At 34.4% G+C, this 26,090-nt stretch overlaps 1 protein-coding gene across 1 annotated transcript; it reads left to right on the forward strand.

The window, feature by feature from the left end:
* The first annotated feature begins 24,739 nt into the window (after positions 1–24,739).
* Positions 24,740–25,264, forward strand: LOC129230258 (alpha-crystallin A chain-like). Its single transcript, XM_054864658.1, has one exon. The coding sequence runs from the start codon at positions 24,740–24,742 to the stop codon at positions 25,262–25,264; it is 525 nt and encodes a 174-aa protein (XP_054720633.1).
* Positions 25,265–26,090: the final 826 nt, after the last annotated feature.

Genomic DNA, 26,090 nt, shown 5'->3' on the forward strand with positions numbered 1-26,090 from the left:
CTTTTTATCTCTCATAAATAATCCACTTATTACCCAGCTCTCCTACAATTATAATTAATTGACACACGTCAAGTAATCATGCTCTTCAGACTTCTGCATGCATTTCTTCCCCTCTTTGTGATTATTCTTCTAAATTTATCTGTTTTTCAGAGGCTTATATCATGTAAACAAAGGCGCCCGGAACTTAAATTTTAGGGAGGGCGGAAATTCTTAATTTGCCGAATGGAACTCCAAATTTTACTGAATGATGACCATTTATCCGAATGGAACTCCTAAATTTCGCAGAATGATGATCATTTTTTCGAATGGAACTCCTAAATTTCGCCGAGTGATAATCATTTTTTCGAATGGAATCCTAAATTTCGCAGAATGATGATCATTTTTTCGAATGGAACTCCTAAATTTCGCCGAATGATGACCTTTTCTACGAATGGAACTTCTAAATTTCGCCAAATGATGATAATTTTGCCGAATAGTCAGACAAAATTTGCCAACTAAGGGAATTTTCGGAAGGTCACGGTGACCTCCCGTAGCTTCCCATCGGGACGCCCTTTTTGCATGGAAAGTTTCAAACATATTTTTGAAGTTCATTTCTATTTTTGAGCAATCACGAATTGCTTATTATGCTCACTTGACTGAGATTGATGTTGCTCTGATTTTTCAAATTGCCATGACAAGCGAATAAGTCTAGTTTGCTGCTTGAATGTGGACGAATTTTCATCGCCATGGTTACAAATCGTTTCCGTTCATTCAAGACTTAGCTTAAGCAAACTTTACTTTTAGAAGGGGAGGGGGTAAAATTACGTTTTTTGAAGATAAACATCAAAATAGATGAACTTAAAAAGCAAATATTCATCTACCTACCGAATTTCCAGATTACTTATCCCTATCATTTGAGATTGATAAGAAATAAAAATGCCATAAAGGTATACACTGCAAATTTAATCTTTATGATGAGTATACGGGTGCGAATTTGCCACAATAACCATACCTTTGTTTCCGCATCTTATTGACCATTTCGTTTTTTATGGATATGCCTTATATTACCTAATCTAGAAAACCAAAAGTCATAAGATGACGGGTGCGAATTTCCTCTTCATTTCCATTCCAGTCCATTTTTAGAAACAAGAAACTCAATGAGTAGGGTCCTATCACAATCCGTGATAGCAGAAAACATAGTTTGAATTCAAGATGTCAAAACTCAAATGAGTTTTCACGTTTTGTCTCTTATTATCGTGCACGATATTCAGTACATCATTAGGGTGATTTAAAAAAATCGATTTCTTTTTTTTGGAGTCGTGTTACCTCTTAAAAGTTGTAGTTTGGTATTCTCAATTGGGGAAAAATAATTTTAAAAAAATCTAAGCTGACATCTTTATTCGCGCATGAGGCTGAAAGTTTGAAAAAATATGTTAAAAATTGAAACTTTCAGAAAATAATGAAATTAGTTTTTTTTGTATTTTTTCACAACGCAACAGCCATAAATTGTCAGTATATAGGGTAGTTTGAACTTGAAAAATATTTTATAGCTATTACATAAGATCTTTAGCTCGCGCATAAGCCTTAGATTAGGCATGATATTTTACCCTAATTTAAGGGTATAAGCCAACGAAAGATCTTATGTAAAAGCTATGAAATTTTTTTTAGATTCAAACTACGCTCTATACTGACAATTTGTGGCTGTTGCGTTATAAAAATGTAAAAAAACTAATTTTATTATTTTTTGAAAAATTTAATTTTTAGCATATTTTTTTCAGATTTTCAGCCTTACGCGCGAACTGAAAATGTCACCTTAGAATTTTTTGAGCAATCACGATTGCTTATTGTTCTCATTTGACTGTTTTGAATTCCTATGATTTTATTTTCCCACTACCTCCCTCTGCCAGCACCACCGTCGCGTCGACCGGCCTCACGATACTGCTCCTCTTGCGAAAACCGTCTCCAGGTTGCGACCATATCCTACACACACATACACACACTCATGCCTGCGCACAGACACAAACACACACTCCTACACACACACACACACACTCATGCCTGCACACTGACACAAACACATATGCCTACATACACACACACACATGAACGCCTACACACACAGCACTGCATACACAACACGCACACACGCACCCACACACATGCGCCTACACAAACACACGCGCATTCATACACACACACGCTTGGTTGCGAAAAACATAATTTGAATTCAAGATGCCAAAAATTCAAATTAATATAATTATTATTTTTCCCCAATTGAAGATACCAAACTGCAACTTTTAAGAGGTAACGCGAATTCAAAATAAAGAAATCGATTTTTTCGAACAACCCTAGAAATCATGCTTTTCCCGATATCCGTAATTTAACACATTGCCTCCCATTTTGCGACGATTCCGTTAAATTATTTTGCAATTCAACGGCTTATATACGTGTTAAGTCTCAGAGATAGTTTTCGGAGCTCATTTCTATTTCTTTTATTTTCGCATCTAATTGTTCTGCATGTCACTTATTATCCGGCTCGAGCCGTCCTCTCCAGACTGCGCGCAAGCAGCTGCCAGGAGAGACGCTTTTGACCTCTCAGTTACCCAGTTACCAAGCGCCCCCCCCCTCCCCCTATCTGTTTTTTTTTTTCATTTTTTAACTTTTTAAATTTATTCTGAACAGCAGTTCGAAAGATTCGGGCAAAAAAAAAAAAAAAAAAAAATCAGAACTGGAAATTTAGTTTGAATTTAGCAGTAGTCCGTAGACTTCTTTGAGTAAGGGGAGAAACCGAAACTGCTTCGCGCTGTTTCTGATACTGGGGACAAGAATGTGTCTAAGATTGAATCAATTAGTTTTTGAAGTTATTAAGATTCCTTTTTTAAAATTACTAAATTCAAAGAACGAAATTGTGTAAGTTTTCATGTAAACAAACAACAGAACTAGAAAAAATTGCACTAAAATAAATAAATACGTTAGCTGAAATGAACTGAAAAGTAAACCAGTTTTGCGCAGCGCAGTGCGCGCAACTGCACCCTATAAAAGCTTTTGCCGTGAATTTAAAACTTACTTTGAAATTACGTCTCGTGTTGCAAAATGGCTACTGTAACAATTTCCTACCCTCCTCTTACCACGTTGCTGAAGCAAGAGAACCGTCCATATGGGATGGATTTCTACTTTCCTCCTGAAAAAGTACTGAAAGCAGTGAACTTGTCTCTTTCGGATCCTAGGGGCTCTAAAAATTCTACATACTCTGGATTCCAGATCATGCTGAATGTCCGACATTTTGCGGCTTACCAAATTAGTGTCGGCATTCAAGGACGAAAGATAAAGGTCAACTGCAGTCATCCAACAGTAGTCGATTCACATGGGCAGATACAACGTTCTTTCGTCAGGTATATAGACATTCCTGAAAACGTAGTTCCAGAGTCGATAACGGCGACTTTGGCTATGACTGGAGTTTTGACCCTGAAAGCTCCTGGAAGTCCACCATCGCCAAAACGACCTGGCAGGGTAGTGAATGTAGAAGTCCAAAAACCCATTGATATTATTGAAGGAGATGACTTGCAAGAAGCAGTATCGATTCCAATACACCGTATACCCACTGAGTCGAAAAATATTCCTACCTCAGACGCTGGCCCGCAGCCTGCGGTATCAATTCCAGTACAACTTACATCGACTGAGTCGAAAGATACTCCTTCCCAAGACGTTGATCCACAGCCTGCAGTATCGATTTCAGTACAACCTACGTCGACTGAGCCGAAAGATACTCCTGCCCAAGACGTTGATCCACAGCCTGCAGTATCGATTCCAGTACAACCTACATCGACTGAGTCGAAAGATACTCCTGCCCAAAACGTCGATCCACAGCCTGCAGTATCGATTCGAGTACAACCTACGTCGACTGAGCCGAAAGATACTCCTGCCCAAGACGTTGATCCACAGCCTGCAGTATCTATTCCAGTACAACGTACGTCGACTGAGTCGGAAGATACTCCAACCCTAGACGCTGACCCACAGCCTGCAGTATCAATCCCAGTACAACCTACATCGATCGAGTCGAAAGATGCTGATACTGAGAAAATGGAAATGTGAGCAGGTATTCTTCAGCTTCAGGATTTGTCAAGTTTGTCTGGAACTTTTCGACCGTAAAAATGAACTGTTGATTTGTAATAATTTCAGCCATTGTTGTAAGTATGATTGCTTACTGTAAAATGAGGTTCAAATGAAATTTGGTATAAAACTGTCCTTTTGCTTAATTTTCTTTTTCCTATGTGAGAGCTTATATGAGAAAATTGAATATATCGGCCACTGTTTGTAAAACTGCACAGATTAGTCATGCGGAATGACTTTTTAAACTTTTAACATACAAAAGGAAAATGTAAACAAACTGTATAAGTTAGATTCTTTAAATTTCGGTATAAATGTAATATTTACTACAAGTAGAACTCTGTCACTTGCTAAAAAGATACTAATTTTTAACTTTGAAAAATATGAAGCAGTCTTTTTAAAATTGTTTTAATCAAAATTTCTGTTGGAGTTAAAAAAAAAAACAACTCTATATATATCGAGCTATCTATTCAAGTATTCAGAAGTATTTCTAGAAGCATAAACTGTAGCTGTTAGATATTAATTAAACATTGCAGGTGCTTTTTTACTTACCTAATTTCAATTTTGTACCGTAGAACAGTAGACAAAAGGGAAATAAAATAAGCTTTGCAACTAAAAATTAGAGGTTTATTTCAGTTTCAAAGGTTGAGAATGAATTTATGCACTAATAGAAAAGTGCTTTAACGTTACATCTGGAAATTTAAGTTCCTAAAAAGTCTCATTGTTAACATTGGTATATCGGTCTGTCATGCCATTTTCATATAGCATTTTGAACTTTAACAGATAATTTAATCTATTTTATGCTTTACTTAATATTTATTCCCGATCTATCGGGGTAAATATACACACGTAACTACATATTGCTGTAATTCAAAGCACAAATACCATTAATCTATAAACTGTACCTTGTTTGAAGCATTATTAATTTTAATTTAATCGGTATCTCGTATGTTTTTTTGAGGTCGATAAGTGGACCGATTTCAAAAACTAACAAAGCAGAATAAAATTAACTTGTTGAACTATTGTTCTGATGAGGAACAATATTCAGAGTTCAGTCGTAAAAAACACTTTTAGTATATGCTTGATCAGGTACGCAAACTAGAGAAAGCATTAAAGTCAGACAAAACAACGTAAGTAGAAGCACAAATTTGTAAATTACAGCAGACACGTGTTTCGGCGTTACAGGGAACGCCTTTTTCAATGCAAAAAATGAGCTTATGGATGAGCTTTTGTCGGATGTCTTTTCATCCATAAGCTCATTATTTTTTGCATTGAAAAAGGCGTTCCCTGTAACGCCGAAACACGTGTCTGCTGTAATTTACAAATTTGTGCTCCTACTTACGTTGTTTTGTCTGACTTTACTGTTCAGCACAAAGGTATTTATTTATCTTAGAGAAAGCATCTTTAACACAACTTGAACTTCACATCATCGAGCGATTAAACCTGAGTTAAATTCTCACTTTTGAGGGTAAAAATGTTTCTGCGTTAAATAACTGTTTATATTTTACTCACTTTTGATTTCAATACCTGTAACTTCTATTCAGGATATTCTAGAACGATTGGAATAAAAATTAAAAGAAAAAAGACTAACATATGTTTTCTAAATACAGATTGAGACATCTTTCCGTGGTGTAATTTGAAATTCCATTTGTGTCTACGCCACAAATTGAACTTATGGTTCATTAATCAATTTTCGAAAAAAGCGCATTCAGTTTTCAAAGCTTAATTTTCAACTTGCAGTATTGTTTAAAATATATAGCCAGATTTCTCTATCGGCAGAACAGAGTTCAAAACGTGTTCTTATATCGTGCTGGGGGGCGGGGGGGGGGAATGCTGCAGGTAAGTAACTATAGCTTAGTTTTTCTCATACTGGTTAAAACTAAAGTTTTTTTTTGTGGTTTTCTGGAATGTGAAGATATGATTTAACTGTAAAGTTGCTATTTGTAACTTTGTTAGCCTACTTTCCCAGTAAAAGTCGGAGGAGAAAAAAAGCATGAAAGAAGGCTTAATGCATCTTGAAAATATTGCAAAAAAAAGTTAACAATTTTTTGTTTTATTTTTTAAGTAGGATATTGAAATGGGGGGAAACGTCTGTTCCCCCCCCCCCCCAAAAAAAAGTTTGAGTGAATAGTCAGATTGCAACAATTTTTTGTTCAATAGATTTCGCCAAGGACACCTCACTCCCATATTTCACTTTTTGATTTGAACTATTTTTCGTTCAATTTTTAACTGTTCAAATCCCTTAACATTAGCGCCTATGGGAAAACTGAAAGTCAATGTGGATTCCGCACTTGAAGGCGGATTTACTTCAAACAAATTTCGTTGGAAATAGCTCTTGAAGACACTCCTAGAATTTTGGGGCACTTGACTCCGACTCCTGTGCCCGACAATTAGTCGGACTCCGATTCTTCAACTCTGACTTCGTAGCTTTGGCAAAAATTTAGACACGGAGGGAAAATGAGACTCCAATTCTTGGATATTCGACTCTGACTCCTTTATCCCAAAATAAGTCAGACTCCAACTACGCAAACATCGGCAGAGTACCGTACTATAAGGGAAATGAGATTCCAACTTAGTCTTTGAATTAAATACCTTCGGCTATCGAATCAGACTTCTATCCCAAAATGAGATTGACTCCGACTCCGCAGCCATGGTTTTAACTGTGAAATAATTGTTAATATGACTTTTTATTTTCACTCAAAAGTTTCAATTTACATTGGCTCCCAAAAGTCTTCGTACACCTACAACTTTCAACGAAATAGGCCCCAATCCATTGGTTAGAATTAATATTTCGGAATAGGTATTTAATTATAAGATCTATGATCACTTTTTAACAAAACTACATGAAAAGTTTTTAAAAAATATTAAAACTTGATTTTTTAAAACTCAAAATCTAAAAAGTGCCGGAAATTTTATCTCACAAAAGTCTTCGTACACTTTATAAAATGTCTATATATTATTGAATTATCTAACTTTTGATTAAGTTATTAATTAGTAGAATATCAGAAAATATTCATAACACCTTTTAAACGTCTGGGAACAAATTTCATTCTTTTTCTTTCTTTCTTTCTTTCTTTCTTTTTTTTTTTTTTTTTTTTTTTTTTTTTTGCGTAATTGCCGAGTAAGTGTTCAACCACACTTCGTGTCTTACTGTTTCTAGCTCTATTTTCGTTTTAAAGCCCTATTTTCGCAATCTAGCTTCCAGATATCTCTGAATACGTTACATTAAGTTAAAATCTGGAGATTGAGGGAGTATTTTCTAAACTTTAGGACAACTTTAGAGGCACTAGACATTAACGTTGAAAACCGCGTGCTTCTTATCGTTATCTTTATAAAAAAACAAAGTTGTTTCCAATAACCAAATTTTTGGCTACGAGTTCAAAATTGGTTTTAAAAATATTTAAAGGAACATCATGATTCATTATTTCATCAAAAAATTACAAACTGCCAAGTCCTGATGCTGATATGCACCCTCACACTCGAACACCTCCACCGTCCTGATCAACTGATCCAAATAAGTTCGTACGATTAAGTTCCTAATTTTTCCTTCTACTTACAGTTACACAACAATTTAACCAAAAATGTTGAATAAATTTTTATCTGTAAACTAGCATTCCCGTACCAGGCATTGTAATGGAATTAGCAGGGGTTAACAGTGCTTGGTGCACCTAGTTTCGAAAATCCCCCATAATAATTACTTATTACCTATAACTTTTTCTAATTTGGGGAGGATCCCGGGGTCCCTGGACTCCTTACATATATGCCCTTGTCCTTAACCGATCTGTAACTGTTATTAACTATCCTTTTAAAGTATTGGTTATCTTTGCAAACACAGGTCATCCACATTTTATTGTTATACCTATGTTTAAGCTAGAACTTCTTTGTATGCAACATTTTTAGTTTTTTTTCTGGTGCTAAAATTATTAAACTGCTTGATGAACTGGTTTTGGAGCAAGCTACATAACATTGGTCGTGTGAAAAAAAGTCTTCTCTTAAATCGATCCCTGCTACTTTTAATGTCTGTCCTTGTGACTTATTAATGGTTATTGCAAAGCAAACTTTAACAGGAAACTGCACTCTTCTAAATTCAAAAAAATAGTCCGCCTGTGATGTTCTTAAAAACTTCGTTTCTAGTTTTGAAAAAATAAAAGCAAAAGACAGAAACATTATTTGACTTGAGAAAAGCCTCGAAGAATCACGTGAGAAACAAAAACAATATCAAATTCAAAATTCGCTATCGACCAAAAGTTGAGATGAAGTACTGAATAATGATTTGAACGGAGGAAAGCCTTCGAAAATAAGGGATTTGAATTTCAATGACAGGTTTTTAATTTCGCAGAAATTAAGGGGTTTTAGTTAATTTCTCCCGAACTAATTGAGATTTCGAAAAATCCTTTCTCAGTGGTTACTTTCGTAATCATGCGGACATGCCTGCCAAATTTCAAGTCTGAAGCTTCAGCGGTTTCGGCTGTGCGTTGATATATATGTATATATGTTATTTCAGGACATTGATTTTTATATATTAAGATAAGACGTAATTCCAAAACGTTTTGAGCTAATTTATCATTGATTTCGCCACGAAAAGCGAAACTTTCTGTTTTTCGCACGACCACGAAAATTTCTGCTGGAAGAGGATATCCCATTTAATCCAGCTAACCATAGAACTTAGCGAACAATTTTAGGTGAAAATTAAATGTAAAATGTTTCATTTAACTCTGAAGAAACTTTTACAGTACTCAAATGTGTATTTTTCATAATTTTCTTAACTTTAAATCACCGAACACGTTCTGTCAACTTTGCCGGTTGACCTTTTCTTACCTTGTTTTCGGTCCGATTGCTTTCTTTAAAGCATTTTATCAAGCACTTTACTATACAAACAAATAAATTAACTAAGATAGAGACATTTCAAATCAATTTATCAGTATTGTGGGAAAAAAAATCAAATTTTGAATGGTGTTTGCGGTTTTTTACGAATACCAGCCATTTTACAGTAATAAGCACAATATTAAGGAATAAATAAACAAAAAATAAAGCCAAATGACTTATAAGGGTGAACACAATGCAAAAATATTATTAAAACGGTAAATAATTTTAATCATGAATTTATTCGAAAATATTTGAGTGTTCGATGGCTTTTGTGGTGTTATTTCTCTGTCTCTTCGTTTTCTGACCCATTTCAAAAAGAAGAGCCTTCAATATTTTGAAAAAAAAAAAAAAACAATGGGTTGTATTTAGAATGACATAGGAATGATGTGAAAAAATATTGGACTTCATATTCGAATTCAGTTTCGAGTTATTTTGGTTTTACTAAAAAATTTCTAAGTGTACGAACACTTTTGGGAGCTACTGTATGTATTCAGTGTTTAACGGAGAAATTAGGAGTCCTTTATATTTCTACGTACAGATATGCGCAGACGATTTTTTTTTTTTTTTTTTTTTTTTTTGTTGGACAAAAACTATTTAAGTTGACATTTTAATGTTTTTATTTATTTATTTATTTATTTATTTATTTTTTGAGTACATTAATTCATTTAAAAAATATTTTTTGCCAACAGGGGAAAAACAAACGATTTGTTTTTTGATATGATGTATTTATTTTAATGAGATTATTAATTTAAATTTATTTTCCTTTTTGAAATCGGCAAAAGAATTTTTTAATAGAAAAAAGTGTTTTTTTGCAAAGTATTAGCTGCTTTGTCAGAACAAACAACGTAAGCTTTTGTCGGATGTCTTTTCATCCATAAGCTCATTATTTTTTGCATTGAAAAAGGCGTTCCCTGTAACGCCGAAACACGTGTCTGCGGTAATTTACAAATTTGTGCTTCTACTTACGTTGTTTGTTCTGACTTTACTATTCAGCACAAAGGTATTTATTTATCTTATTATTAGCTGCTTTGTTTAAAAGGTGCTGCGAGTTTATTTGTTCGTTTACATATTTTATTTTTTCTACGCATCTAATTTTTTAGATGAGTAAGGCATATTTTATTCCTAGAAATCAGCTTAAAATGTTAAAAAATTATGTTTGAAACAATTTACGATTTTAGCTATTTTTGAGAATATTGATCAGATACTACAAAGTATATATGCATGGGTATACGGGAAAGTAGGCTCATTTAGTTCTAGACGGAACTTCTTGTTAATTAGAAGTAATCATGTGCTCTGTTAAAAAAATGAATTTCAAAAAAGTGGAAAAATTCTGCTTCTAAATTTGCGATTACTTAGTTGTGGTACACGGCAGAGAACTTAGGACACTTCAGTTCCGCTAGCATACACCTTCAAAGTGCAGTGTTGATTCGCGTAGTTCAAGTTTCTTTATATCTTCATGCTGAAATCCAGTTGTAAATGAGAGTTTGATACATAAAATTAGTTGTAAAAAAAAACTTTGCAATTTTCCAGTTGTGAGAAAATGTGTCAAGAATTTTGGAAGAATGGGTGGCTCTCCCTGATACAATTAATTTTATTTCTTTAATTATAATTTAAAATGTAAAATAAACTTAAATGAAGCAACTAGCATTAGTTGCTGGAAAATTTCTCTGCGTGACTTTTCATCAAAATTAATATTTGTGTGTGTTGTGTCGAATTCTAAAATTTCAATTTCGTTTGGGACAGGAGTATTCAACTTTGAACACTCTGGGGAACTGTTTGAACTTGACATTTTCTGGATTTAACTTCTTGATCCAAAAAAAAAAAAAACAGCCGACATATATAAGCTTTTTCTTTATACATAAAGGGCTACTTCTGTCCGGATGTCCGGGGTAAACTTCAAAACTATTGGACGGATTTTAACCATTTTTTCACCATAGATAGCTACATTATCAGGGAGCAACTTAGGCTACAATTTATTTCTTAAAAACTTAGTTTAAAAAAGTTATGGTGGAAAACAGTAAATTTCATGTAATTTCCTCATCAAATGATTAAATTCGCAACTTTAATAAGCTATAGGGGGCGCAGCAGCCACTGTCTAATGGCGGATGAAAAAGGTAAAACATATTTTTACACAGTAACAACAATTTTTCATCGTATTTGTGAGGAGCTATCTTTTCTATTCTTCTGAAATTACATTACAACATCACAAACTGCTTGAAGCCTGTAATTTACCTCAAAGAAAACACGTAAAATGGAATGTTTTACCTTTTTCTTTAGTATTGGTAACCACCGCAAGGTAGCGTATTCGAGCTCTGGGGTTGCGAATATAAAACCCATAGTTACAAAAATTCGTTGCCTAACAACAACAATATTAAAAGTAATCATAATGAAAATTTTGAATCAAGGCTTCTCCGGAGTAAACATGAGTTTAAAGTCACTTAAACATTTGGAAACGCTACTTTTTGCACCCTTAAAGAAACATAGCAGAGAGCTTTTTTTCTTTTGTGTGTGTGTAATATTTAATTAAATGAAGCGCACGGTTTTTTTAGTGATCTTTGTTTTTGTTAGTTCATATTTTGAGAATTCTTCAAATTTTTATGTGCTTTCGTTTCTAAATGAATATTCGTTCGTTACTTATTGCTATTTCACTTTTAAGGGTAAGGAAGAAGCTCGATTTTTAATCATGTCAAAGCGGTGTGTTTTGAGTTCTTTCAGTTGAAATAGAAAACGAAAAAAAGTAGCGATTGTTTCTTACAATGGGGTGGTTTCCTTCAGTCAAAAGGAGTACTTTTAGTCACTGAAATTGATAGAATAAGCAGAAAAAAAAATCATAATAACTTGGAACCAGAGATAATTTCATTTTCCCAACGGTTATTTTTTAATTAATTTTTAAAATGTCAGATTTTTCAAACAAGGCGTGGTCTTAATGACGTCACAAATGACGCACTTTGCCGCATCTTTCACCACGTTTCCACGTTATGTAATCAAGTAGCGAATTAAAATTGCGCTCTACGCTTGCGATCAACCATATTGTTGCCAATGCACGTGAGTAAAGATGTCAATTAAATATTTAGCTCTGTGAGTGGCAACACTAAAGGACATTTCATCATTTGTGATGTCATCCGGCAGAAGTAAAAACAATGAAAGTGCACCGATTTAAGTAATTTTTTAAACTATTAAACTTAAACAAATTATTTAAAAATTGGTCAGATCTTATGTTTTTAAGCATGCTCTTTCAGAAACGAGCTGATGTGTGCCTCACATGACTTCCTTTTACTCCATTTTAATGTCATTTTCCCATTATTGGCAATTTTAATGTGATTCAATAGTTTAATCTCTAAATATTAAAAACGATGGCCAAATTAAAACCAGATAAAAAAAAATCGCCAAATTTTCCGCCAAGTTGGCGACAAAACTTGGCGACCAAAAGACCTGCGATATATCGCCAAGTGTCCGCCAAATTGTAACACCACTTAAGTTTGCATTGATATTAACAATGATTTCCCCCCAAAAAGGTGCAAAAGACCCCCTTAGGAACATCCGAAAGCAACCAAAAGGGGAGGTGCACAACTGGACCCCACTACGAGTCTATGTACCAAATTTCAACTTTCTAGGACATACCATTTTTGAGTTATGCGAGATACATACGCACATACGCACATACACACATACGCACATACATACAGACGTCACGAGAAAAGTCGTTGTAATTACCTCGGTGATGGTCAAAATGGATATTTCGCGTGTCTATACATTCTTAGGCACTTTTCCGCATGTGGTCGAATCGAAAAAAAAACTCAACATTCATTTGGGGGTGAGCAAAATGGAAATTAAGGGCGATTTTTGAGTGAAATTTTTTTAGCGAATACAATACTTCCTTTTTTGTAAAAGGAAGTAAAAAATACTTTCAAAATTTTGGAAACGACCCCATTATTACTAACTCAGGCAACGCCGGGTATTTTTGCTAGTTTTCACATAAAATTACAAAATTATTGCGTTATTTTTTTCACAATATAAACATTTTAATAGAGTAATGAATGGAAAGGTGGTTAATGCGCTGTCCTCCTTTTCCTAAAATATTCTATGAATATTAACCTTCCATTAGGCGCGTGAATCAGTGAGATACAGTGGCGACTCGTTTGCCAGAGGGAGCCTGGGCCTCCTCACCACTTTTAGACAGTTTATATTTTGTTATTTTTCTTTCTTTTTTTTTCTTTTTTTTTTTTTTTGTGCTTACGTGCTTGGAGTGTAGTCCTTTTCTGCACATAATCCGCGGATTATCTGTTAACCTGCCTGTATAAAGAAACCTTCATTTGCACAAGATTAGACCGTTTGCTCCTTTCTTGACTATTTGTCTTCAAGTTATTAGCGTTCTATAATGATAATTCAGACAGAATTTAAAGTGAATTTAATTTTATTGATTTACAAATATTAACACAAATAATTATTTTAAAAAAGTTTAAATATTTAAAAAAAAAATTCAAAAACTGGGGGGCGGGGGGGGGGGGGCAAGTGCACCCATAATCTGGAACCCTCACTTTTTCAAGACACGAGCCGCCACTGGCGAGATACATACATAAAATAGTTTTGTTCATAATTAAATTAGTCAAGTTCATTCCTTCGTTAGTTCATAATTGAAATAGTAACATCGAATGTTTGGGAGATACTGGTAGATAGGCTAACTTTTGTGTTATTTCAGTAACAATCCATTGCTTCTGATAGGTAGGTAAAAAGCTAGTTTCAGTAGCAAATACTTCACCTTATGTCAATTGCGCTTTAAGATCCCCAGTAAAGTGATTGAATCATCTTAATACGAAAGTATGAAGTGATGCATCTGAGAGATGCAGAGCGCGTATAAAAGAACGTAATTAGGCAGAAATTTGCAGGATAATTTCAAAAAGGCTTTTGTCGAATATATTTTTCATCCATAAGCTCCCCGTTGCATTGAAAGGAAAGGGTTCCTTGTAACCCCGAAACACATTTGCAGATTTTCGAGTTGACAAATTAATGAAAGTAATTTCTTTGATTTGGCTGTTACTGTTTCTTTCAACTGGCTAAATACGTTTTTACGTTTTTACTCGTAGAATAATTTTAATTTATCTATGAAATAACTATTTGCATTTAATGTCACAAGCAAACTGCCTTTAAGAATTCGATATTTTAAGATAATTTTGGCGCTTGCAACTTCTGTTGACGTTTCAGGTAGGGTTCTGCAGAACCCCATTTGAGGATCTCTGGCCTAGGCCGTTTGAAATGCATCGGAATATTTAGAGAAAACCACTTGTGATTCAGACCTTTAGTTGAATCGAATAACTCATTAATTACAAGGATCGGCTTCATTGATCCAGATTTGGTCTTATATGACCTGCATGTATACGATCAAATTTGTTCTTGCATGCAGGATTGAAACTGGAGGAATTAGTCAAGCACAGACTGCAAAATCTAATCGCCATTGATTAAAGTATTAAGGTAAAATGCTTTCATTCAAATCTTCTTTAAAATTTTAGCACTCGCTTTTGATTTAACGTTGGGCATTTGTTGAATGGTGTTTAAGGGTAGTCGGTTCCCTGTATACGCGTAATGTTCAATTGCTCAACTTGATGTACCTTTTTCTAAAATAGCTCTAATGATAGAAACTTAAATTTTTTACAGAGTTTTAAAGAGGTATTTTAAAGTGAAATTTTAAGGCAGTTTTACTCATTTCGTAATTTATAAAATTTTAACCTACAGTATCCTTTTGAATAAAAACAAAAGACAGTTTTTGACAATAAAAATAGCTGTTTAGGAAAAGGGTAAATCCTAAAGCAAAAGTTTCACTCCAGTATAAGTATGAACATACAGTGACTCCCAAAAGTCTTCGTACACCTACGACTTTCAACGAAATAGTCCCCAATCCATTGGTTAGAATTAATATTTCGGAATAGGTATTTAATTATAAGATCTATGATAGTTTTTTAACAAAACTACATGAAAAGTTTTTAAAAAATATTAAAACTTAATTTTTTAAAAATCAAAAACCAAAAAGTGTCGGAAATTTTATCTCACAAAAGTCTTCGTACACTTTATAAAATGTCTATAGATTATTGAATAATCTAACTCTTGATTAAGTTATTAATTAGTAGAATATCATACAGTATTCATAATACCTTTTAAACGTCTGGGAATAGATTTCATTATTTTTCTTTCTTTTTTTTCCGTAATTTCTGAGTAAGTGTTCAACCACACTTCTAGTCTTACTCTTTCTATCTCTATTTTCGTTTTAAAGCCCTATTTTCGTAATCTAGCCTTCAGATATCTCTAAATACGTTACATTAGGTTAAAATCTGGAGATTGAGGGGGTATTTTCTAAAATTTAAGACAATTTTCGAGGCACTAGACGCAAACGTTGAAAACCTTGTGCTTCTTATCGTTATCTTGATAAAAAATAAAGTTGATTCCAATAACCAAATTTTTGGTTAAGAGTTCAAAATTGGTTTTTAAAATATTTAAAGGAACAGCATGATTCATTATTTCATCAAAAAATTACAAACTATCAAGTCCTGATGCTGATATGCACCCTCACACTAGAACACCTCCACCGTCCTGATTAACTGATCCAAATAAGTTCTTAAGATTAAGTTCCTAATTTTTTTTTCTACTTACAGTTATGCAACAATTTAACTAAAAATGTTGAATTAATATTTATCTGTAAGTTAGACGTGATTCTAAAACATTTTTAGCTTATTTATCATTGATTTTGCAACGAAAAGCGTAAGCTTTCTGTTTTTCGCACGACCAAGAAAATTTCGGCGGGAAGAGGTCCCATTTAATCCAGCTAATCAGCGAACTTGGCGAACAATTTTAGGGGAAAATTAAATATAAAATGTTTCATTTTACTCTGCAGAAACTTTTACAGCACTCAAATGTGTATTTTTCATAAATTTTTTAACTTTAAATCTCCGATCACGTTTTGTCAACTTTCCCGGTTGACCTTTTCTTACCTTGTTTTCGGTCCGATTCCTTTCTTCAAAGCATTTTATCAAGCACTTTACAATACAAACAAATCAATTAACTAATTTAGAGACATTTCAAACCAGTTTACCACTACTGTGGGAAAAAAATTCAAATTTTGAATGGTGTTTGCGGTTTTTACGAATACCAGCCATTTTAGAGAAATAAGCACAATATTAAGGAATAAATAAACAAAAAATTAAAGCCAAATGACTTGTAAGGGTCAACACAATGCGAAAATATTAAGAAAACGGTATATGATAATTTGAATCATCAATTTATTCGAAAATATTTGAGTGTACGATGACTTTTGTGGCGTGTTATTTCTGTGTCTCTTCGTTTTCTGACCCATTTCAAAAAGAAGATCCATCAATATTTTGAAAAAACCAATGTGTTGTATTTAGAATGACATAGAAATGATGTGAAAAAATATTGGACTTCATATTCGAATTCAGTTTCGAGTTATTTTGGTTTTACTAAAAAATTTCAAAGTGTACGAACACTTTTGGGAGCCACTGTATAAAAAAAAATGTGGTGAAAATTTGAAATTAATATGTAAAATAGTTTTCTAGAAAAAGAAACATGAGTTTTCAAATTGACGTTTTGAGAAAATCGCGATTAAAAGTTAAATTTTACGTGTTCAATTTCTGCGTGACGTTGGACGTTCCTGCAAAATTCTTATATCTTTAAATGAGCAATTCTTGTGGGTATGTATATATTTCGTATCTCGAAAACGGTTCTAACGATTTGGTTGAAATTTTGGATTTAATTGTAGTTTTGCATTCTAAGTTCATCCACATCAGTGTTTTTTCTGTAAAAACGCGATTTTTTTTACAAAAAACAGTTTTTTAATATAAAGTCTAATTAAGTTAAGCCTTGAAGTAAACTGGGAATTGACGCATCAGGCAGACGATTTGCAACCATAACAATGAAAATTTGTCTCTTCTCGCTTTGAAATTTTAAACTTGCTTAGGGTTGCCAGGCTTGGCTGGTATTGGCCACTTTGGCTAATTTCAAACACACTTGGCTGAAAACAAATTCAAAAGCATTATGTAAGTCGACGTAAGGCTTTTTTCTTTTTTAAGTGAAACTATTGCTTGACCGTCCTTTTATTTTATTTATTTATTTTCTTTTTACATTTCAAATAGTTTAACATGTTTTTTAAATGACGCATTTAAATTTTATTTCGAAGAAACGTATGTCTTGAGACTGTTTATGTTTTGTTAAGACAGTTGTTATCATTTGTTGGAATGGTTTGTGGATCATCAGTTTTGATGGATATCATGCTGTATGTAGCATTTTCTGGCGTTAGTGACCAACTACACTAAAAGTACTTATTAAAAAAGAAAATCTCGATTGGGATAAAATCGTGAAACGCATCATAGTATAAAAGGAAGTATTCGGTTAAAAACCGATTCCACCATAGCAAAACTGACTCCAAGGTCAAAATATTTTAATTACTGACAAGAAAATTGTATAGTGGAAACAAATGTAACAGATAGTTTAAAGCAAAATGTTGATTTAATTACATTCAGAATATTCTTTGTTTGGTATTTTAGTGTTATAAGAAGGTCGAGTGCTTAATATTTCGTTAACGTGAAGCTTTTCAAGTATATTTGGAAAAGTATTGAACCTTAAAAAAACACGAGTTGACAAAAAATAATTCTTTTAAAGCCGAGCGAGGCTCGGTCGCCCAGGTACTTAATATGTAAATTGAGCTACTTTTGATTTAAATAGAAACATGAATTCGTTGTCACTTGAAAGTTCGTAATTTGAATATTTTTAATGCATAAGGACTGAAAAACGAAATGTTAAAAAGAAAAAAAAGTTTCAGGATAACACCCTTTAATTAAATTGTCAATATTTTTGCATAATGTAATTTGAATACTAAAAGCCGAAAAACTTAGGATATGATATCCATTCCAGAAAAACAGTCTGCTACGTTTGTATATGAAACTTATTTCTACCACTTTTTTTGCTTCAAAGCTATAGCATGCGTTCTAGACTCAAATGGCATTGCTTTCCTTCTCACAAATTTTTATTGGATTGAGCGGTTTTTTTTTTTTTTGTCCTCAAACATTTAAAGTTGTTTTTTCATCACCCGTATTTAGTATCTTCTAGTGTTCCTCTTCCTTTTTAAAAAGTATTCATACTTCAGGATATAAAAATGAGTGACATAAATAACAATAAAAAAAGTTTTATGCCAACAATATTTTAAAAATATAAGAAATAGTAGAATGTAGTAAAATTCAAATCCTGTTGGTAAACTAACTCGGTTTTAATATTTTTGAAAATTAGATTGAATAGAAAATTATTACTTTCAGTTTTATTGAATGCTAAGGTTTTGAGTATAATTTCTGAATTTTTGCTGAGCGAAATGTTTTTAGCCTTGGATAATGCACGTAAATTTCGATGCGTTGCAGACAGCATATCAATTTTGTCAAAAAAGCCAGTTGCTTAAATCTCCTTCCATGCGAAAATGCTTTGTTTCTAAATTTTTTATTTCATTTATTTATTTATTAAATTCCTGTTATACGAACATAAGAACTGCTTTTCTCTCCCCCCCCCCCCCCACGCAAGTAAACTTATGTTACGCTAGTGCTAGGTGCGAAGTTTAAAATCGTCCAAACCTTCTCAGAAGGTGTACACGTAGAAGGGTATTCATTACGTAAAAAAGTTTCAGACACTAGGATCAAAGTTAACAATTATGTTTAAATCTGATGTAATTTTTTCAACTGAATTTTTTTTTAATAAAGCACGAGTATTACAGGACTGAAATGACTTACTCCGATTAATGGAGTTAAGTAGCATTCTATTCCGAATCCGCCACCTTTACCTCAAAATCAATCATACTCCGACTCTTACGACTACGAGGTAGTCTTAGAAGAGTTGCGGAAAAAATGATCGAATCGTATTCTGACTCTTGGAATTTAAAGCCTTCGACTCCCGACTCCGACTCCTTTACACCAAAGTCAATCCGACTCTTACGCGGTAGTCCTAAAAGTGTTGCGGAAAGAATGAACTAAACCGACCCTGACTCTTGAAGTATAAAGCCTTCGGCTGCCGACTCCTTCTCCCCGAAATCACTCCGACTCTTACGCGGTATAGCCCTAGAAGAGTTGCGGAAAAAATAATCGAATACCACCCTGACTCCTAGAATTTAAAGCCTTCAGCTCCCAACTCCGACTCCCTTTTCCCAAATCAGTCCGACTCCGCTGCCTTGGAAAATAAGTAACGCTCTCTTCGACTTGAACAAGTTCCACAGGCCATTCTATCGCAACTGGAGGGGGAGGGGTCGGAATTGCTGGATGTAATGTCTTGGTAGTTGACACACAGTATCAGGTGAGAAATAACAAACCGTAATACAGTTGAACTTTCTTATAACGCTCACTGATTTAACAGAGAAATTAGAAGTATTTGTTTGGAATCATGTTAAGCATATGGCGGCATAACCAGGGTTGCCAGATTTAGGAACAGTAAATACGGGACAGGCTTCTGGGAGCAAAAAAAAGGGGGGGGGGGGGGTGGACTTATTTTTGAGACGTTGCTGTAAACTCCATCTCAACAAAGTATTAAACCTCACAAAATGTTGCCTATCTTTGTATGAAAATCGTTTTCATTGCGAATGACGACTCATGCGCAAAGATATACATATTTCATAGTTTGACTGTATGTAGTAGATCTGGTCCTGAAATAAAGGATTTTTTAGCATAAAAGTTGTTATTAAACATTAACTAACTAACGTAACTAAAAAGTTATTGCACATTAATCTAATAAAATAAACATTAAGATAATAGCTTCTTACGACGGTCTCTGCTCTTTTTTATATTTTATGTACTGATATCTCCGTAAAGAAGGTTCATTTCATTCATACATCTGATTATGACACATCTATATTGTAGAAATATACTATTAAAACTTTACTTTAAAATGCTCCGAAAATCTAATTAAAAATTAAATACTTTATGAGTGTAATTTAGACATTGATCAATACTCACCGACTGATTCTTTTCCGGTTGTAGAACAATCGGAGGTGGACGAGAACGTCGCAGTAGCAGAGTCTGAAAGAACTCGGGATATGTTTCCATCGGATTTGGGTTTATCAATTTTTTTTTTAGCTTTGAAAAAAAAAAAAAAAAAAGACAACAATGTTTTGTCAACCGAAAACTTCATTGTTTTTTTTTTTTGTTTTTTTTTTTTTAAATAAGTAGTCCTTTTCTAACAAAACGTTGGTTTTTTCAGGAGTTTCCCTCTAATAATTTACGGAAACCCTCGTTAACGAGGTTTCGCGCTGCTCACAAGAAACAAAAATTTTACATTTTTTGCACGACACAAAATTTAAATCACAGATTTAAACATTCATAGCACATTTACAAATAAACTCAGCACAAACAAAAACGAAACTGTCTAAAAATCACAACAGAAAGGAATATTAATTTACAGAGACTTTACAAAAAAAAAAGAGAAAAGATTACACAATCAAATGTTTTATCAAGTGGAGCGATGCCTTACAGTACTGGAAATATTCCTATCGCCCATTAAATTTGCTGCATAAAAAGCGATCGGGTGGCAGGCACTTCTTTGTTTATTCAGTTTACTGGCGTCTGAAAACAGTGCCGTAGAAAGACTGTCTCAAGCAAAGCTTTATATCAATAGCAAATAACATGTTATGCCACAAAAAAAAGTAATTCAAAAATTATTTCTTTTTTCTTATGATTCCGTTCAGGCTTCATTTTTTCCCAAGCAGTCATTTTCACTACTATATTGCAATGAGCCTTATACGATTACAAAGTAATTTAGCAGATTCCGAAGGGGGGGGGGAGGTCGTGACCCACATAAACCCCACCCACTTTATCCACCCCTTCATATAATGCCCAAAAAATACTGAATTAAAAAAGTTCTTTTTTATATGGTTTCGATCATGTTTTTTTTTATTTTTTCAAGCAAACATTCAAATACGTTCGCGGTTTTGGGGAGTGGGGGGATCATGAACCCCGAGACTCCCCCCCCCCTTTTGTATCCGCTACTGGATGCAATGTTGCTATACAGCAGGTTTTAGAAAACAAATTCAATGAAAACCTTCCTAGGACCATAACTTCGAATGCGTTTTTCTCAAAACTTTGAAAAGTTCGCTTACATCCCTTTGCTTCTCACTGCCACAAATGATAACGGCCCTTTGTGTGTGTGGCTGTGCAGTAGAGAAACATTTGAAAGTTATACATTTGATAAAATGATGAAAGAGACGACGACACAGAGAAGAATAAAATGTGAAGATAATACTTCCGGAAGAAAATAGAAAAAATTTACGGCACAAAGATAATGAAGTAACACTCTGGGTACCGTTGGCAATCGAACCCACGACCTCCGGTACACGCTTCTACCCCAGAGCAACCGTGTGTTCCGTCATCGTCATTATTTCTCAATAAAATCATTAGCGTTTTGAATTCACTACATTTTGATTCAGTCTATCAATTAAACTTTCGTTAATGCTGAATTTGCGAGAAATGATGGTACAATTCTTAGTAATATTTTTTCCCATGTTTCTTGAAACCAAAAATCAATATTTTATCACGTTTTTTTTTTTTTTTTTTTTTTTTTTTTTTTTTTTTTGTATCAAAAACTATTTTTTTAGTTTTTTGTGTCTTTTACGAAAAAGTTTTAACATCAGAGCCTACGGGAAAATTTCAAATTTGTCCAATAAATATTGAACACGAAATTGTTCAAAATCTTTCGAGCAAAGAAAATATTTGCTTGAATAGGACTATCTCCTCAACAGTTATTGGAAGGGGAGAGGGGGGGGGGGCAAACAAAAAACGACAGACACACATTTTCCCCACTCAGTGCCCTATTTCTTTATTTTCAACTTTTATTTTTGTTAGTTTGTTTTGTTTTAGCGATATTTTCTTTTTGTACAGAACTTTTATGGAAAAGTCGGCTAGAAATAAGTTTAATAACATCAACTGTCACTATAGTATGAGACATAAGACCTAATAAAAACTAAGAGAATCGTTCTGTCCAGCCTCTGTTAAGTTTTAAAAAAATAAAGAATAGAGTTGGCGTAACCGAGGAGAGATGAGATCCCACTAACCACCAAGAAACATTTGCGCTATAAATGGCAAAATAGCCTAACAAAAACCCTACATGGGAAGAGATGAAATGGTAAAAAAATCATTAACACGTTTATGTATAAGATCAATAGGAATAAGTCTTGATTTGTTAAATTTACTTCAAAATGAAAACAGTGTTCAGGGTCGATGAGAAGCCATGTCGACCTAGTCTGAAACTGGGGGACCGGCCATTGACAGTGCCCGGTTCGGAATCGGAGTAGGAATTTTTTTTATAAGAGGGGGGGGGGCAATCTGACAAGAGGTCCGCCGTGGTTCTCGGGGCCCCTGACGATGTGAAACAAAATCTTATCATGCAAGAAAAGTTCGTGACATGCGACATAATTCCAGTTTTATGGGAAGCAATTTTGTTTTCTAGGGAATTAGCAGCCGCTCCAAAAGCTGTTTGCGCGCAATATGGAAAAGGCGGGTTCGATTCCCGTCCCGAATGTTACTTTGTTCTCTCGGTGATGTAAATTGTTCCTGTCCTGCTAACGGAGGCAAGGTGCTATGTCCGCAGTTCTCTAATATTTGTGAAGCTAGATAGCTTCTTGTGTTGAATATAATAGGATAGAACTTTTTTTTTTTTTAAATCTAACACGAATGAGATGCATGCTTCTTCTTGTACCTCCAATTATCCTATATTTTACAATTTTGACTTTATTAGTTCCTTTCTAGTCTCTTTGTGATTTGCATCACAAATAAAAGGAAATTACATCATGGGCGACGGTGGAAATCGAACCCGCGCCCTCCTTCACCGCGTAGAGGTAGATGTCGGAAATAGAGCTTCTGGTCACTTGGCTACGGAGAACTATGGCTGAAGTTAGAGGCGGGAAGCTCAATCTCGTTTCGCCCCCTGCTTCTTTAGCTTGTGGTCTATTTTTTCTAAAAATTCTACGCACATTGAAACAGAGCTCACCAATGCTGAAAGTATTACTTGCAAAAGCGGCTCAGCAGAACTCTGACTAAAGTCGATCCCCCCTCCCCATACATATATAGAAATGTTGCACATCACATAGGTTTGCACTCAAATAAATGTGGTCAGTTGTTATTTCAGATTTACTCCTTCACAAAATTAAATAAATTCAGTAAAAGTACATTGTAACACAATTTGACCAAATCCCACACTTGAAAATAGAATGTTGCTACTTTTTATGAAATGTGACCTTACTTTTTAAAATTCTTCCAAACTTTTTTATCTCGCCAGTTATAGTGTCTGCAATCTAAAAACGCAATCAAAATCAGAAACTACAATTTCCAAGTCATTTTTGGGCAATCTGAAAATTCTGAGGGGATGCGCAAGCTTCCCTAGCGTTTTGAATAACCAATCCGGGTACGCTCGGAAACAGGCACTGGTCGCAATGGTGCCACCGGAAGCGGTCGAAACGGTTCTCTGTATCAAAACATTTTGAGACTGTACGTTTCCGAACGCTTACGGTGGCACCAATGCAACCCGTGCCTATTTCCGAATGTACCCTCCTGCCAGGGCCGCGTCGTCCCTATGTGCAAGGACGTGCGGTGCACGACGGCGCCAGAGCAAAAATGGCGCTGAGCTCTACTGATCAAAAATGCTCCAAATGAATTTAAAAAAAAAAAAAAACCTCTAACCAAAAAAGGTTTTAACGAATTCTTCATTATACATACTGGCGGCGGTGAAATTATACTGCTCATTGAAACAATCAATTAGTCTCGCTGATAATCTAAAAGGAAAAATTATTGCCTTGTTGTATCTAAACACGCTATTCAAAAGGGGCAAACTTTTACATTGAAAGTACTTGATGCTAACCAATGCTTACATTCATTAGCATTTTCTTCCTAATATCGAGCTGCGAATGCTATTTCGGTATGTCTACAGTACATCAAGTTGAGTATACGAGGTGCAAGGAATTAGCAATCCCCCGTTTTAGTTCTTGTGGTGAAATATCTTGCATTACATAAAATTTGCAATTATAGTTTTTTTTTTATTTTAAATTTGTGGTAATTCCACTGCTTCGTGTTACCATACATAAAAAAAACGGCCTTTGTAACAATGTTAAAACAATGCCTTTTTTTAACGGTTCCGTATTTTAGAATTTTTGATTTTACCGGAAATGTGATTTGAGTTTCAGATTTTAAAGGAGAATATCCTATACTTCAATTCAGAAATCTATTTTGTACACTGTTGTCATGTTTTGACAGGCATAAAACTTTCCAAGGTTTCCAAGAGAAAAAGTCGATTTCGATCGCCCCTCCCTTACATCCGCCCTCACTCGAAATAACATCCATACATGAAGTAAACATGTACACTGTGATCCAAAATTCAAAATTTATAGATTGTTTGTCTTTTGATAAATTAAATGTCAAACGCATTTGTTTCCATATTACATTTGTCTACAAAACCTCACCCCAGGTTTTAACTTTGGTAACTAGGTATATTTTGTTCCAATGTTACTGCATAAAGGCGCTCAAAAGACAGTTGCACGACGGAGCCAATCAGGCTTGGCGCGGGCCTATTTCCTGCAGAAGACCCTCAATTTAGTTTATTGACTCACCTTGCTAGGCAAAGTGAAGACAACAAAACTTGTCTCGTGACGTCATTTCAACCGCCAATAATGTAGCAGAATGAAAATTTTGCATGAGCGAGCTAAATGAAGGTATAAATATCACTACGCTCGGTAGGGAAAGCACTTTACGAGTCTTCTAAACAAATAGACATGTCGCTGGTGCGTTCACATCCATTACTCTCGGGAATTTTGTTTGATGGGGGTGTTGACCTGGACCGTCATGAATATGGTTTCAATCCTGCTGATGTTCTGAGAGATCTTAACTTTCCCAACCCAAATCCGATGCTCGTGGCGAACGTTCCCGAGGAGCCTGCAAACCAATTCAAAGTCATGTTGTACCTCAGGCACTTTATTCCCGAGAAAATCCAAATAACTATCAGTGACAAGGTCATTACTGTGAGGGGTGAACATAATAGTCGGTTGGATAAACATGGATTTGTAATGCGCTCCTTCGAAAAGACAATTCCTGTGCCCGATGACGTCGACGAAGCTGCCATCAGTGCCATGTACTACCAAAATGGTGTCCTTGTTATCCGAGGTCCTCGTGTTTCTGAAGGCGTTCCTGCTTCTGTTATTCGAGAAGTACCGATTAAGTTGCAGGCGCAAACTCATATGCAAACATATGTTGTGAAAGCTGTAATAGTGACGGAACCTCGTCATCCTGGACTGATATAAAAAAACAAATTCTTGAAAAATTGTTTGAACTCTAAATATCACTTGTGGTTTTTCACCGAATGTTTAACAGACTACGAAAGAAACGCGGTTTAGTTCCAGCAAATGTCTTGTAAGTTGCTACATTGAAGTGGTAAGATTAAAAAAAATTTCAACTTGATTAATGTCTTTGTTTTGTTCTCAAGCATGAGTTTAGATGCTCAATGAAAAGTTTTTCTTAAAACAACTTAACTGTTTCCTTGATTTTAAATTCTAACTTTCGATGAGTGTTATTTTACTTGAAATATTCTAAATCGAGGCGTCGGTGCTTTTGCTGTTTTGGTAGAACATAGGAAAAAGTATATTGCAAATTCGCTAAAATTTCTGCCCCGTAAATGCTTTTAATTTACCAAATTGAACAAAGAGTATATTGTAAAATCAAAGTTATAATTTTCAGTTCCAACACTGATTATCAGACTGCTTTTACAAGGCTAGTAGCAAGTATTTAAAATTCAAATAACATTGATTGTGTGTACTGGGTGTATGATCTAAATCTTCTAAACTTTTTAGACCTTTATTCCTTCTCAATTGGTTTTAAAAATTTACATTGGTAAAAATGGTAAACATATTTTGCTTTAGTTTGAAGAAGCCTGTTAATACTTAAAACGCAGGATTTCAGGTGAACGAATTTTAAATAAACTTGTTCTAAGTAATGAATCTTCTACATGCACTTCACTCTTTTCTCCAGCTGTTTCTTTGTCAAGATAACAAATGTTTCAGATTGTAAATTATTTAAATCTCTCAAGTAGTTACTGTATGTGAATTGCATTGCACATTTACTCTTCTAAGA

Source organism: Uloborus diversus, chromosome 9 (genome assembly GCF_026930045.1).
Source record: "Uloborus diversus isolate 005 chromosome 9, Udiv.v.3.1, whole genome shotgun sequence".
Classification (NCBI taxonomy): domain Eukaryota; kingdom Metazoa; phylum Arthropoda; class Arachnida; order Araneae; family Uloboridae; genus Uloborus; species Uloborus diversus.

Coding starts and splice junctions, on each gene's coding strand:
- LOC129230258 (XM_054864658.1), top strand. CDS start 24,740: ATGTCGCTGGTGCGTTCACATCCATTACTCTCGGGAATTTTGTTTGAT.